This window comes from Pristis pectinata, chromosome 19 (assembly GCF_009764475.1).
Source record: "Pristis pectinata isolate sPriPec2 chromosome 19, sPriPec2.1.pri, whole genome shotgun sequence".
Taxonomy (NCBI): Eukaryota; Metazoa; Chordata; class Chondrichthyes; order Rhinopristiformes; family Pristidae; genus Pristis; species Pristis pectinata.
In genome coordinates, this window is record NC_067423.1 from 20,989,716 (window position 1) to 21,003,407 (window position 13,692).

The following is a 13,692-nucleotide window of genomic DNA, read 5'->3' on the forward strand; positions in this document are numbered from 1 at the left end:
CAGAGTGGGTACTGTAAATTACAACTGGTTAAACCACAAACTCCATAAACTGATGGGACCGTCTCTGCTTCCTTCCAGTGATACCAAAGACGATGGATTGGCCAATTCCCCAGAAAAGTTAATAAGCCAACTGGTTAAAGAAACCCCACATTATAATTTGACTAATATGATGGCTGATAAAGAGAGTGTGCTGCCCAAGCAAAGGGTAGTGAACTCATTCTTAGCTAAAGCAGCTAGCCTACAGGTTTCCATGCAGAGGGTGACCTGCCCTTTTGCCTCTTTGCAGAAGTACACAATTCACATCTCCTCAATAAATTCTTTGCACAAATCATTATTCTTGGTATATAATACAACCAGAACTATATTTAACTCCAGGCTGCCCAACTCCCTTGTCTTCCATTCTATGCTTCTCCACAATAATGGCACATGATATGCCCATAGAGAATGCAGTGACAACTAATCCTACTCTCCAAATTCAGAAACTCAATTTAGCCTATCAGCTAATTTTGCCCACAGCTTGATCTAATTTACCCTGGGTGCACAGCAAGTGTAAAAGTCAGGAAATTCCCTATAATAGGATTAAATGAGGATTCTCAAGACTTAACAGGTGAACTGTCAAAAGATCGGGTGGCAAGAGGAGGAGAGAAGTTTTATGTTCAAATGTGAGCAGAATGGACCTGCCCAATTAGGCTCCAACACTATGAGGATGAAGGCAAGGAAATTCAGCCTCTATATATATATATATATATAATATATATATTAGTGCAATTTTTCTGATTTAGAAATACAATATCAGCATACCAATGTTCAGAAAGGTCAATTCACTTATACAGGCACAATTGGACTTCTCCAAGGAAACTCTAAATGTTTTCCTTCTACCTGGAAAAATGTAAACAAAAAAGGAATTAAAGCATGACCAAACCTCAAATTCCATTCAGATTATTTCAATACTTAGTGCTTACATTGTTAAAACAATAATTTGCATTTGTAAATTATATCTGAAATATATTGAAAAGACTAGGTCATTCAATCAATAGCAAGAGCAATACAGTACTTCTCTGAAGTCTCATTATTGGAGCATTCTGGGATTTGATCCCACAGTCTTAAGATTTCCAGACCTGTCTTACAGGTGGAATATCATTTTAAACCAAGACATACAAGTGGTCCTGCTTTTAAGGGGCAAATAGAAAGCAGTTGCACTGTCAAATTTAGTCTTACACCCGTCTGAAAATTAAGAAAAAGCGGTAAAGCATAATCAAAACTCGAAGACTATTAATTCCTTAAAATTGCTGAAATAATTTAAAACTAGATTTACCATGATGTAGAAGAATCACTGAATAAATAACTTCTTGATTATTTTGCACAGGATGACTGTAGCACACAGACAAGGCACCTAAAACAACAATAATTATAGTAGTATACTTTTTGTCCTTGATGGTGATCTGCACAAAAACAAATCACTATTCATAAAAAGGAGAGAATTCACCATACGCAGCAAAAGCTACAACCACCCCCATTCACAGTTGCTGGATTTTAATATAAATAACATTCCCAGGCATTTGCAAAAATTCCAAGACCTGCCCCCAGCACCGGTAACATTGAATTGAAAAGAATGTGTAAAACATGATAGTTGCTGACTGTGGACTAGATGCAACTTTCTTAAAAACTCATTTCTTCCGGCAATTTCTGGATGAATTTTAATTTCTTTGCTTAGATTTGTTTAGAAAGGATATCTTTATTTCACTGCAAATGACAAATGCTAACATTTAGTCACAAGTCACAAAGTGGACTCTTTCCATTTTAAGACAGGAAGATGTCATAACAACAAACAATCCTAACTTTTCATCAATAAATTGATTCTGGGATGCAAAACCTTAATTTCATGACCTTACTAGTTTTAATTTTGAGAATACAGAAACTGTTTGTCTTAGAATAGAGGGCAACATTTGGAAGAACAGTGAATCAATTAGTAACAGATGTATGTAAGTTTCTATTTCTTATACACAAGTTTGGCATTGTCACATATATTTAGTTTATTCACATGTACTTCAGTTTACACAAGTCAAAAATAGATCATTTTTTATATCAACCATAAGCAGAAAATGCTATAAATATTCAGCAGGACAGACCATGTGTCAGAGAAGGAAAAACAGCATTACTATTTCAGGTTGATGACCTTTTATCAGAAGCTTGAAACTTAGGATCATGTCAGCATTTACCAGGAAGTTAACATTGTTGGATCCACTAAATGTAAAGAAAGACTTATTTTCTGGCAGGAAGTTCTGGCCCTATAACTCTGCTTCTCCATTGGCAGATGCTGCTGAATACTTCCAGCATTTTCTATTTTTATTTCAGATTTCCAGCAATATCACCTTTCTTGCTTTTGTCTTGTTGCATCCACATTAGTTTTAGAGGGGAGAACAAAGAGGCCTGGAAAATTATCTTTTTATCCAAAGTGATAAATTGAACTGCTTTAGTTCTCTCTCAAATCAAGAATCTCTAAGCAACTGTTGAAACACCTGTACTTCAACATGCAAAAGATAAAGCAAATACACCTGCTTATACTTGGTACCTGTATGATTTGAGAAAACTTGCAGATTCAAAGATTCAGAAGATTCCTCTTCCTCTTGAAAATGATTGTACCCAAAATTTACAAGACTGGAATGAAAAGTTAAAAGAATCATGTTAAATAGAGTGAAGTCACAGAAGATTACACATGAAATGTACTTATCCATTCATTACTTTGTTGTACAAGACATTATAATTTAAGTACTATTTGTGCTTTAAGCACAAATTAGTTTAAAATCTATGTTTGTTCCTCTCTAGTCCAATAAATCCACAATCAAGATTGGTATTACCACCAATGGAATACTGCACACTTAAGACAATTGTGCCAGAATGTATGACAACTGTTAATATCTTATTTCTTTAACTAGTGTTGCACTGAGACACTGGAAATTAAGACACACTGCTGTAAGAGTTCAAAGGAAAGATTAAGTACCTTCAATAGAAATGGCACTCCTTATGTGTTAAATATGTTTAACATCCATAAACATATATTGCCTCAACAGGAAATGATTTATGGGCCAAGTTTGCATGTTCAGTTGTCTTTATTTGCTATGCTAAACTTGCTTTTGAAATCCAAGAGGACAGAAAATGAACACCAAGTAATGAATTACTTAGTTAAGTCCTGAAAATAGTGTATCAAGGGGTAAGAAATAGAACAATGATTCTTAATTTTAAGATGGGAAGTTAGGGAAGGTCATTGTGGCAGGACTAATTCAGGGCAGCCAATTACCAACCTTTCAGTCTAACATCAAAGTGATCAAAGGTGTAATCAATAGTGTTATTAAGTATTATTTGCTCAACAATCAACTGATAGTCCCTCGTGACGACTCATCTCCAAGCATTATTACAGTCTTCATCTAAGCATTGACAAAAATGCTTAATTCCTGAAGCAAAACATAAACCAAAGCTGCATTTGACCAAGAGAGCATGAAGAAGCACTACTAACACTGATGTCAGCAGGGATCCTGACCGTATTTATGCCCAGCACAAAAGTAGTTGTCTGGGTTTGTTGAAGATCGATCCTCTCAACTTCAGAACAAAAGTGCAGCTGCTCCTCAGATATCCTTACAACCATTTTTAGCTGCTTCAACAATGACATTCCTACCATCATAGAGATCAACATTGGGAATGTTCTCAATGACTAGGCATTGTTCAATTTGATTCACAATTCCTCAGGTAATTAAGTTTTTTTTTACATCAACATACAAGACTGAGGCAACAACCAGGCATGAATTGCTAAGTGGCAAATAACATTTAAGCCAAAGAGAATATCTCTAACATGAAGGTCTAATTATCTCTGCTAGACATTAAATGACATTATCACCTTCAAGTCATCAACCATCAACATCCTGGAGTTTAAAATAGTGATTAGGAAAAGCCCAGCCACATAAATACTCTGGCTACAACAGTATGGCAGAGACTGGGAAATCAGCAACAAATGATTCAGCTTGCTCCCAAAGCCCTTCCACCAACAATAAGGCAGAGGATGGATGAGTGCAGCTCCAGCAAAAGCCTAGCAACCCAATCCAACTGGGAAAAGCAGTTTACTCATGCTTATACCCAAACTGTTGCTGATTGCGGTTTGACACAAATGTAAATCGAAAAATATTTAGAGCTTACCGTAACTTTGTAACTGTTAAAGAGAATCCAAGAGAGAAAGAAATCTATCACAGAAGAAAGAAGAATGCCAGTATAACCTGTTTCATTAAGATCATTTATCACCAACTGGATATGCAGCAAATAACAATAAAAAAATAAAATGAAAGAGCATTGTCATCGCTGAAAACACTGACATTGACCTATTCTCTACAAAAATTGATAAACAAATCCTCCAATAGTGCATATTAATTTATGAATCTAATGACAGAGACAGGAAGGTTTGGTGAAGGTAGCATTTTTCTTCTTAGTTCACATGGCAGGGATCAGCGGTTTTTAAAAAGGTTGCGGTTTTGGTTGCTGAGCCATATTAATGCATTGGAAGTTATGAAATGAATTTCAGATACTCAACCATCAAATGAAGTGAATTAGGCAGTGAGGGAGAATATGTTAGATTATCAGGGACTATGTAAAAACATCCTTTGAATAAATATGGGTTAACCAAGGAAAGACAGGAGTGTTTGTTCAAGGTGCTCCTCAGGATTATATCGTCAACACCATCTTCAGCTGCTTCAACAATGACATTCCTGCCGTCATATAGATCAAAATTGGGAACATTCTCAATGACAAGGCATTGTTCAGTTCAATTCACAATTCCTCAGGTAATGACATTTTCTACATTCATTAATATATTTGACTACCTTGATCGCTGAGGTAGCAGCGGGAATTGATAAGCGTTCATACAATATAGTTACATTTTATGGGTTTTTGTAAAATAAGCAATGATGCAAAACCTATTGTTGTTGTAAATAGTGGTGAGAAGCAACAATGGAAACTGCAGGTGAAGCAATCACTCATTCACTTAGTGAAATGGCAAAAGTATGACAGTTGGAATAAAATGCATTAGAGAAGTGATTTGGAATCACTAATATTGAAAACAAGGTGTCAGTATAGTTAGAAAAAATACATATGGGTTATTTAAGTTCACAAACACAGCAAAAAGGAAGAAGCAAAGAGAAGATTGTTATAAGTGATGTGACCTGCTGGGCTTCATCCAGTGTATTATGCAAATTTTTGGGCATCATAGTCTAGAAAAGTTGTTAACTCCTTGGAGAGGATGTACTGAAGTTTTATCACAACGCTACTTTAGAGAGGGATGTCAATGGTGAGAAGTTAATGTTGGAAAAGTTAGGATTGTTCTCCTTGTAACAGAGGTTTGGAAAAGTCTATATAATTTTCTTCTTTTAAGATGATGAACAGTTTTGATAGGTGGGAAAAATGATTCCGCCTAGCAGGCAGGTCAACAACTAGAGGTATATATTCAAAATAATTGCCAGATTATTAAATTAAAGGAGAATCTCATTTCCCCGATAACAGTTGTCAAGGCAGTAGAAGCAAATTTCAGAAACAATTTTAAAAAGGGAATAGAATAGGTTCTTAAGGATGAGAGACGTACAATTAAAAACAACTGTGGAACTTGGTACGTGAGTTCTTTTAAAGAATCAGCACAAGCACTATGGCCAGATGTCCTCTTTCTCTACAGCAAGTTTCTGTAATTGTGACCACTTCCATAGAACTAAAGGGGAACTCCTAGGATTAGTGCAACTTCCATAAAAATTGGTTTCCATGAATAATCATAATGTATTTTGCTTCAGTGTTTCCCTATTCCTCTTTCCCAAAATACATTTATGAAATATTGCTAATTAGATAAAAAAGTAGTTTTCAGACCTGCATTGTTACAATTATCGTGATACTGATCTGTCTGATTTTCTGAAACCAAAATATTGTACTGTTCCTACTCCAGAAACACCAGCTATTTGTGGTGTTGAAAATCATTTAGACTTCTTCATTCACTTTCAGAACTACTCATTAAGGAACTCTCACTTCCTCCTACACGATGAATGTCCCTGCCTCATCTGTCGTCATGGCTCAATCACAAGCTGAGGGAGGTCATCATAAAAATAAAACAGTGGAAAGGGAAAAGTCAGTGTTTTCTGTGTTCCAAACAAAAACAGAAATGCTAGAAGTGCTCAAGAGGCAAGGCGGCATATGTGGGGAAAGAAACAAAGTTAATGTTTCAGGTCAAGTGGCCTTTCATCAAGGTACCCAGACAACCACTTCAAGCAGTGATCAATCTGAAGAATTCTCGCTGGTATCAATCTTAAAGCGCCCTTTCACGTTTTAGTTTAAAGTTGACAGGTCACATAACCTTATTTGATGTTGTACTCAGGCTTGCCTTATCCATTAAAACAAATTCTATACACAAGTGAAACATTGATACCCTTCTAAAGGTTTCAGATACTGTTTCCCTTCCTGTTGAAAAGCCACGTTCACCAGTCTTAACTTAAATTTCTGGTCTCTGATGCCCAGCAATCATCGAGTCATGCAAATTGACACCTCATACTCCCTCTCGATTAAAATTAAGAAGTTGGGGATTCGAAAAAAATGTTAAAAGGAAGCCTTCATACTCTCACAGTTTTTAAAATTAGTACTTTTTATATTTTACAGCAAGTATTCACTCCAAGCAATTAAATGTGTTCCATTTATATTCTAAGTAAGTTGGTGTAAATTATTTTTAGAGTACTGTATGCCATTTATTCTAGAGGCATTGCTTGTGAACATAGATGCACACAGAACATACTTGATAGATTTTGCAGCTAGAAGAGCTGCTGTCTTACAGTTCCAGCAACCCCAAGTTCAATCCTGAATTCTAGTTCTGTCCATGTGGAGTTTGCATGTTCTCCTCGTGACTGAATGGTTTTCCCCCAGATGCACTGATTTCCTTCCACATTCTAAAGACATGCAGGTTGGTATGCAAAATGGTTGCTAGTATGTAGGCAAGCAGTAGTATCTGGGGGAATTAAGGGGAACGTGGAGAGAATAAAATGGGATTGGTGTAGGATTAGTGTAAATGGGTACTTGATTGGAGGTGCAGATTCAGTGGACCCATTTCTGTGCTGTACGACTCCATGACTTGTCATCCGTACAACTCAACATCTCTGTTAAATTTCACAGACCTTACAATACATATGTCAGTAGAAAACAAACATATAGTCTACAGTGTAACATGCTTGCAAGAAAAGGTTAAATGGCAAATATAAAACACTACTTACCAACATTTCATTGCTCCTGTCTGGATAAAACCGGATACACATCAGAACTGCATTGTTTTCCTAATTAAAATAGGTCATCATCATTTAGGAGATCTCATTTTAGTTTAGAACTTACTATTCAGAATGATATTTTGATGACTACAGCAGTAAATCACTGTCCTCAGTATATCAATATTAATCCTCGAGGCCATTAATGGCCAGAAACTCAGCTGGACCAGCTGCATAAATACTGTCAGAGGCTGGGTATTGTGCAGTGAAAGACTCACCAGCTGACAACCCAAAGTCTTTCCACCATCTACAGAACACAAGTCAAGAGTATGATGGAAGACCAGCCTGATGGTGCAGTTCCAACAACTCTCAAGTTGGACACCATTAATCCTGCTTGACCAGCACCCCATCAACCACCCAGACATTTGCCCTCTCTGCCACTGGCACATAGTAGTTGCAGTGTACAAGCTTCTACAAAATGCACTGCAGTCTGGCAGCACCTCACAAACCTGCAAGCTGAGACACTAAGAAAGGCATGGGTAGCAGGCACATGGAACACCATTACCCGCAGGTTTCCCTCCAAGTCACACACAGTTTGACTTGGAAATAAATCACCAGTCTTTGCTATGTCTCAACCTTGGAACTCCATACTCGATAGCACTGTGGGAGTACCTTCACCAGAACAACTGCAGAGCAGTTCAAGGCAGCAGCTCACCACTACCTTCTGGAGGGCAATCAAGCATAAGCAATAAATGCCAGCCTTTCCAGTGATACTAGGATCCCAAAAAATGAATAAACTAAAAGGAAGGATACCCAAATCACTACAAGAACCATTAAACTGTTCAGCAGTGCATTCATATTTCCAGTAAAACTTATCTGTTAATGCCATTCCTATGCAATATTACTTTACCTCTTTGGTTATAAGTGTGAATAAAAGCGTTAAGTACAAAATTATACAATTAAAATGGTCGCATTTTGTTACCAGCAGTGACATTCATGATTTTTTTTGAAGCATAAAAGTCAGATGGAGCCAATGAGAATATAGTTGTTACATATAACCAAAACCTGGGAGGAGTTGAAAGAGCTGAGTTTTTCTCTCTACCGTTAACCAATGATTTTGCTGGAAAGTGCACATGGACAGAATAGCCTGCTAATATTCATTGTCACCCATGACCAAAGAGGATACAAAGATCTCAATCAGGCCCCATAAATCTCCTCCCTTGCTTCCCTCAGGACCCTGGGGACTTATCCATTTTTTTGTTTTTCAAAGGAACCAACACCTCCATCTTAATATTGGCATGTCCTAGAATTTGCCTTCACAGATCAATGCAAAAGGATTCTGTGTATACTTTGAAGAAAAACATTGCTCATTGTTGTGTCCTTTTTAGTACCCCTCAAATAAAGCTGAAACTAGTTTACTTGCTCATACATGCTACTTGTGGGACCTAGGGTCAACTAGCAAAAATTATATTCTGCACCTTTGTTTATTCCAATGTTTGTTTATTTTTAGTATTCAATGAACTGGTGTCTTTTTTTTTACCTTTTCAACAATATAGAACAGCCTCTGTGCTTCTGTATCCCATTGTGCCCACAAGAAGTCTTCAGCCACAATCTCTCTGGGAAGACGGTCTGGATTCTGAACCATCTAAAATAAATTTAAAGCAAATATATGTAGTCTGAAAACAGGTTTAACTATAATCATTGACCTTCCTTCTAATATAAACTCAGAAATAGGGATGCTAGCTAGAGTTTACACAAAATGTTCAAATCTATTTGCAATTCCTCACCAAATGAAGTAGCCCATGACTGCATAAAGCATGGCAACATTCGGATATGGGCTGGTAAAAGGCAAGTATCGTTCAAGCCATAATAGTGAGCTCCAATGAAAGACACCAACCATCAACCCTTGACACTCAATGGAACTGTCAAGTCCCCCACCATCAACATCCTGCAGATCACTACTGACCAGAAACATAAATGTTGTCATTATTGAGAAAGAGAAAAACAAGTTAGTTTTAAGTTGCAAAATGTAACACTTGTTCTTTCATCTCGAGTGGAATGCATTTGGTGTTCACAATGCAATCTCCTCTGCAATAGAGGAGCCAAACTCACATTGGGTGTTCATTTTGTCACAGACCTGCAAAGAACATGAGCTTCCTCTTGCTTGCCATTTTAATTTTCTATTCCTTTCCTACTGTCTGTGTCCTCCTGCATTGTTAGAACAAGGTCCAATGCAAGCTTAAAGAAGGTACTTCATTTTCCATCTGGGCATTTTGCAACCTTTCAGATTTAATATCGAATTCTCCAACTTCGGTTAATTCACTTCCTCTAAACAGGCCGTTTCTGCTGCAAGTCATCCAACTATGATAGTAATTCAATTTTTCTCTCTCCATTAGTGCAACCTTACCCGCTGGACATATCTCACAATGTTGCTGTCCACAACATATTACACTTCTTTGTATTGTCACCCTAACTGCCCCCATTAACCTATTTGACCAGAGAATCCCCACAGCAACTCTGACCTCATACATCACAGATATTTCCTTTGTCCTCTCCATTCTGCTGATCATCTCTTTAACTTAACTTTTACTCTCTTTCCCAGTCCTGACAAAGTATTTTTAAACCTGAAACAGTAATTCTGTTAATCCTTTCCATGAATGCTGCCTGACCTGCTGAATGTTTCCAGCACCTTCTGTTTTTATTTCAATTTTCAAATCAATTATTTTGATTTTGAACAGCCACGTAAAAATTAAGAATACAAGTGCAAGCAAGGGGCAGAGTATGCTGTGGCGAAGGACTCACCTCCTGACAGCACAAACACTTTCCATCATCTTCAAAGCACGTCAGGAGCATGATGGAATACTCTTTATTTGGCGAGATTGTGTAGCTCCAACAACTCAGAAGAAATTCAACATCAAAGATAAAACAACTCCAGTGACTGGAACCCCATCAACCACTCTAAACATTAATTATCTTCATCACCACCATATGGTGGCTATGGTACGTACCAACCATAAAGTGCACTGCATTTACTTGCTTGGGCTACTCTAACGGCATCTTCCAAACTCACAACCTCTACCACCCAAGACAACAAGGACAGAAGACAGAAGGTTCCACTCCATGTCATGCACAATTCATATTTGAAAGTATCCTTCCTTCATTGTCATTAGGTCTAAGTCCTGGAACTCCCCTACACAACAACACATTGCAAGTAGCTTCACCAGAAGAACTGTGGTGGTTAAAGGTAGGTAGGTCACTACTACCTCCTCACGAACATTAGGGATGGGCAATACGTGGATGGCATTAACAGTGATGCCCAAATCTCAAAAAATAACTTATACTTTTAATACAGTTTGTTCTCTGGGAAAGGTATCTTCTTGCTCAAAATATTCAAATCACACAATTAACCAACCAATCAATCAAAAAGAAAATAAAAGTGTATTTTATAGCTGTGTGTTGAAAATCACGTGTACTAATGAACTTGAAAGAGGATCCAAATTTTCCAATTATTGGAAGTACTGTGGTTAGATTACTCTCCAAAAAAATCCTTCAGAACAATTTCTAAATTCAAGTAGATCTTGAGTACAGTTCACTTTCAGAACACACGTTGCTCAGCCACACAAACATGTTATAATGCAACTTCTGAAGCAGGTTGTATGACTGCATTTTAGAGAAGCTAAACCCTTATGACCAGCTCTCTCCCTAAAGCAAGTTTTGGCTGAACTGCACAGTATCCATGAACTTCACATGAGTCTAATATATCAAACTTACCACTCTGTAACCTTCTTCAATGACCATTCTTATATGAATATACTCAATATCTAAACAAGAAAGAACAAAAATTAATTTTAGAATGTTCATTTTTTATGAATGTGCACAAGTAAAACAAATTGTGCTTGGACAGGACTATAATAAAGCATAATATTTTTTGAGGGTAGCAAAATAAGCATTCAGATAGTTCAATGGAGACACTTGCTACGGTGATGTAACCCAAAACACTCACTACTGTCCCTAGTTGTGCCACACCAGAGGTTAGATTTTTAAAAATATTAGGAAAATATCACACAATTCCCAATTGTTTTATTGTTAAGATGAGCAGTGTTCAATTGACACATTACCAGGCGAATTTACAAACGCCCTGTTTGTTTTCAAATCAGAGCGCACAGTGGTGCAGTAGATAGTGCTGCTGCAGCACCGCTCCAGTGACCCAGGTTTGATCCTTACATTGGGTGTTGTCTGTGTGGAGTTTGCACAATCCCCCCCACTCCCCACCACCTCCCCACCCACCACTCCCCACCTCCCCCTCCCACCCACCACTCCCCACCTCCCCCTCCCCCCAAGGTGCTCTGGTCTCCTCCACGATCTCAGATGTTGGTAGGTTAACTGGCTATGATAAATTATCTTTAGTGGACGGATATTTAGTGGCAGGAACGTTGATGAACACTTGAGAGAAAAGGTTGCAGGGAAATGTGAGGGAATGGATCTGATGGGAACATTCCAAGAGCTGGCAGACTCAAAGGACTGGACGGCCTCCTTTTATGTCATAAGAAAATATGAGAAAAATATGAGATGTGCCTATGAATGCCCCTCAGCTACCTCATGATGTCTCCCAGGCATCCCTTTGTCCCAAAAGCCAGTTCACCCCCACCACCCGACTCTCTACCAATCACGACTATTTTTCAGGCTAGAGACATTTTATATGTCAGAGACAATCCCCAAAATATCATCGACACTCCTGACTATCAGCCTGTCAATCAGGTTGGGTGCTGGGAAGAAAATAGATTTCTGCATCCTGAGGCACCTCCCTACATCTTCCTCACTACTCCCACCTTCCAAATATTGAACCATATATGTGGACAACTTGCTTGGACCTACTATAATCCCATCCAGAGAGACCATCACATGTTGGTGCATTATGAATTTTAAATTTTATTTACAGCGTGGTAACAGGCCCTTCCGGCCCAACGAATCTGCACCGCCCATTTCGAACCCATATTAACCTACCTGTACGCCTTTGGAACGTGGGGGGAAACCGGAGCACCCGGAGGAAACCCATGCAGACACGGGAGAATGTACAAACTCCTTACAGACAGTGACGGGAATCAAACCCCAATCGCTGGTGCTGTAATAGCGTCACACTAACCGCTACGCTACCGTGCCACCCAACTAGGGTTATAACCCTAGTCATTCCCTTTCGTAACAAAAAAAAATCAATCATTGCTAGTCATTAACATCATAACTTACATCTATCCTCTGAAATTATGAGCAGGTGGCTTTCAGGCAACAGCCTTGAATCTGAATCTTGATAGAGGAACTGTAAAAATATATTAAAAGACTGTAAAGTTTCCAAACATTATCTTTAAAGAACTGGTGCACCTGGATAGTGGCAGGCACATATTGCTTCAGAGTACAAATGAAGAGTTTTCCAAATGTCAAACTGAACTGTCCTTCACTTCAATTAGAAATTGAGAACTACATAACCCTTTATTTGAGCTTAATCAGAACTTTTTCCCCAGGTTAGCTTGAATCTAATGTTGTTAATGTAATAGGCATCTTTGTAGGTACACACATACAAGATATACACACTGACACTAATCTACAAGCAGATTACTTTCCTCACTTACCTCATTCATCAGCTGTGAAATAAATGATGTCAAAACATTTTGCTAAACATTCCCAAATTTGATTACCTCAACTAGCACAACATTTCAGTAAACAACAACTGGCCTAAGTGATGCTGGATTAGAGGATGGAGACAAAAACACATGAGGGAAAATAGATGAGGGTTTCAATTGCTAAATATTATTTTTGCTATAACGTGCATGGGTGTAGATCAGGCAAGGACTGGATTAAGTTAAATTGGTGCCTGAATTCACATGTTTGGGAATATATCCAAGGATAGCTTGTGGCCTTGGAACCAAAGCATGGCATAATATTACTTTCCTGAGTAAAGGAAATGATTATGGGAGGAACAAAAAGTGGTTTATGTTCACACTTATGTGGGAGCAACATTATGTTTCCCTCTCCACATCTCAGATCCATTCCCAATTTCAAATTCTCTAAGCAAACTTTAGCAATCAGCTTCAAGCAAAAAACTCTGCTTCAAACTACATCAGGAAAAGAGACAACCTCTTCAGAGTAATCATTTGTACCTGCTGAGTGTACCCAGCATACTGTTTCTGCCCTTTTTAAGCAAACTGGATCAGCAAAACCAGCTAATCTGCAAGTTTCTGGAGTAATTCTTGGCATCTCAGCCAAAGCATTCGGTAAAATACTGTCTGCTGACTCGATCACTGCAAAGGGTGACCCAGAACTGGAATTTCATGTCGAGGTAACCAATGGTGTCAGAACTCACTCAGCTCTGAACAATGGGCTGACAACCTCAGAAAGCCACTTGCAAATGAAATGCAAATTGCTCCTTTTATCC

At 38.1% G+C, this 13,692-nt stretch overlaps 1 protein-coding gene across 2 annotated transcripts in view; it reads right to left on the minus strand.

Moving 5' to 3' along the window:
* gsap (gamma-secretase activating protein) overlaps positions 1–13,692 on the minus strand; it is a 67,471-nt gene that overhangs the window by 34,795 nt on the left and 18,984 nt on the right. For both annotated transcript variants that reach the window (XM_052034053.1, XM_052034055.1), the window contains exons 7-14: positions 12,510–12,579; positions 11,037–11,086; positions 8,806–8,910; positions 7,278–7,337; positions 4,189–4,232; positions 2,573–2,658; positions 1,316–1,393; positions 802–879 (exon numbers count right to left, since the gene is read on the minus strand). In XM_052034053.1, the coding sequence (XP_051890013.1) occupies positions 802–879; positions 1,316–1,393; positions 2,573–2,658; positions 4,189–4,232; positions 7,278–7,337; positions 8,806–8,910; positions 11,037–11,086; positions 12,510–12,579 (571 nt within the window). The remainder of the gene's footprint in view (positions 1–801; positions 880–1,315; positions 1,394–2,572; positions 2,659–4,188; positions 4,233–7,277; positions 7,338–8,805; positions 8,911–11,036; positions 11,087–12,509; positions 12,580–13,692) is intronic.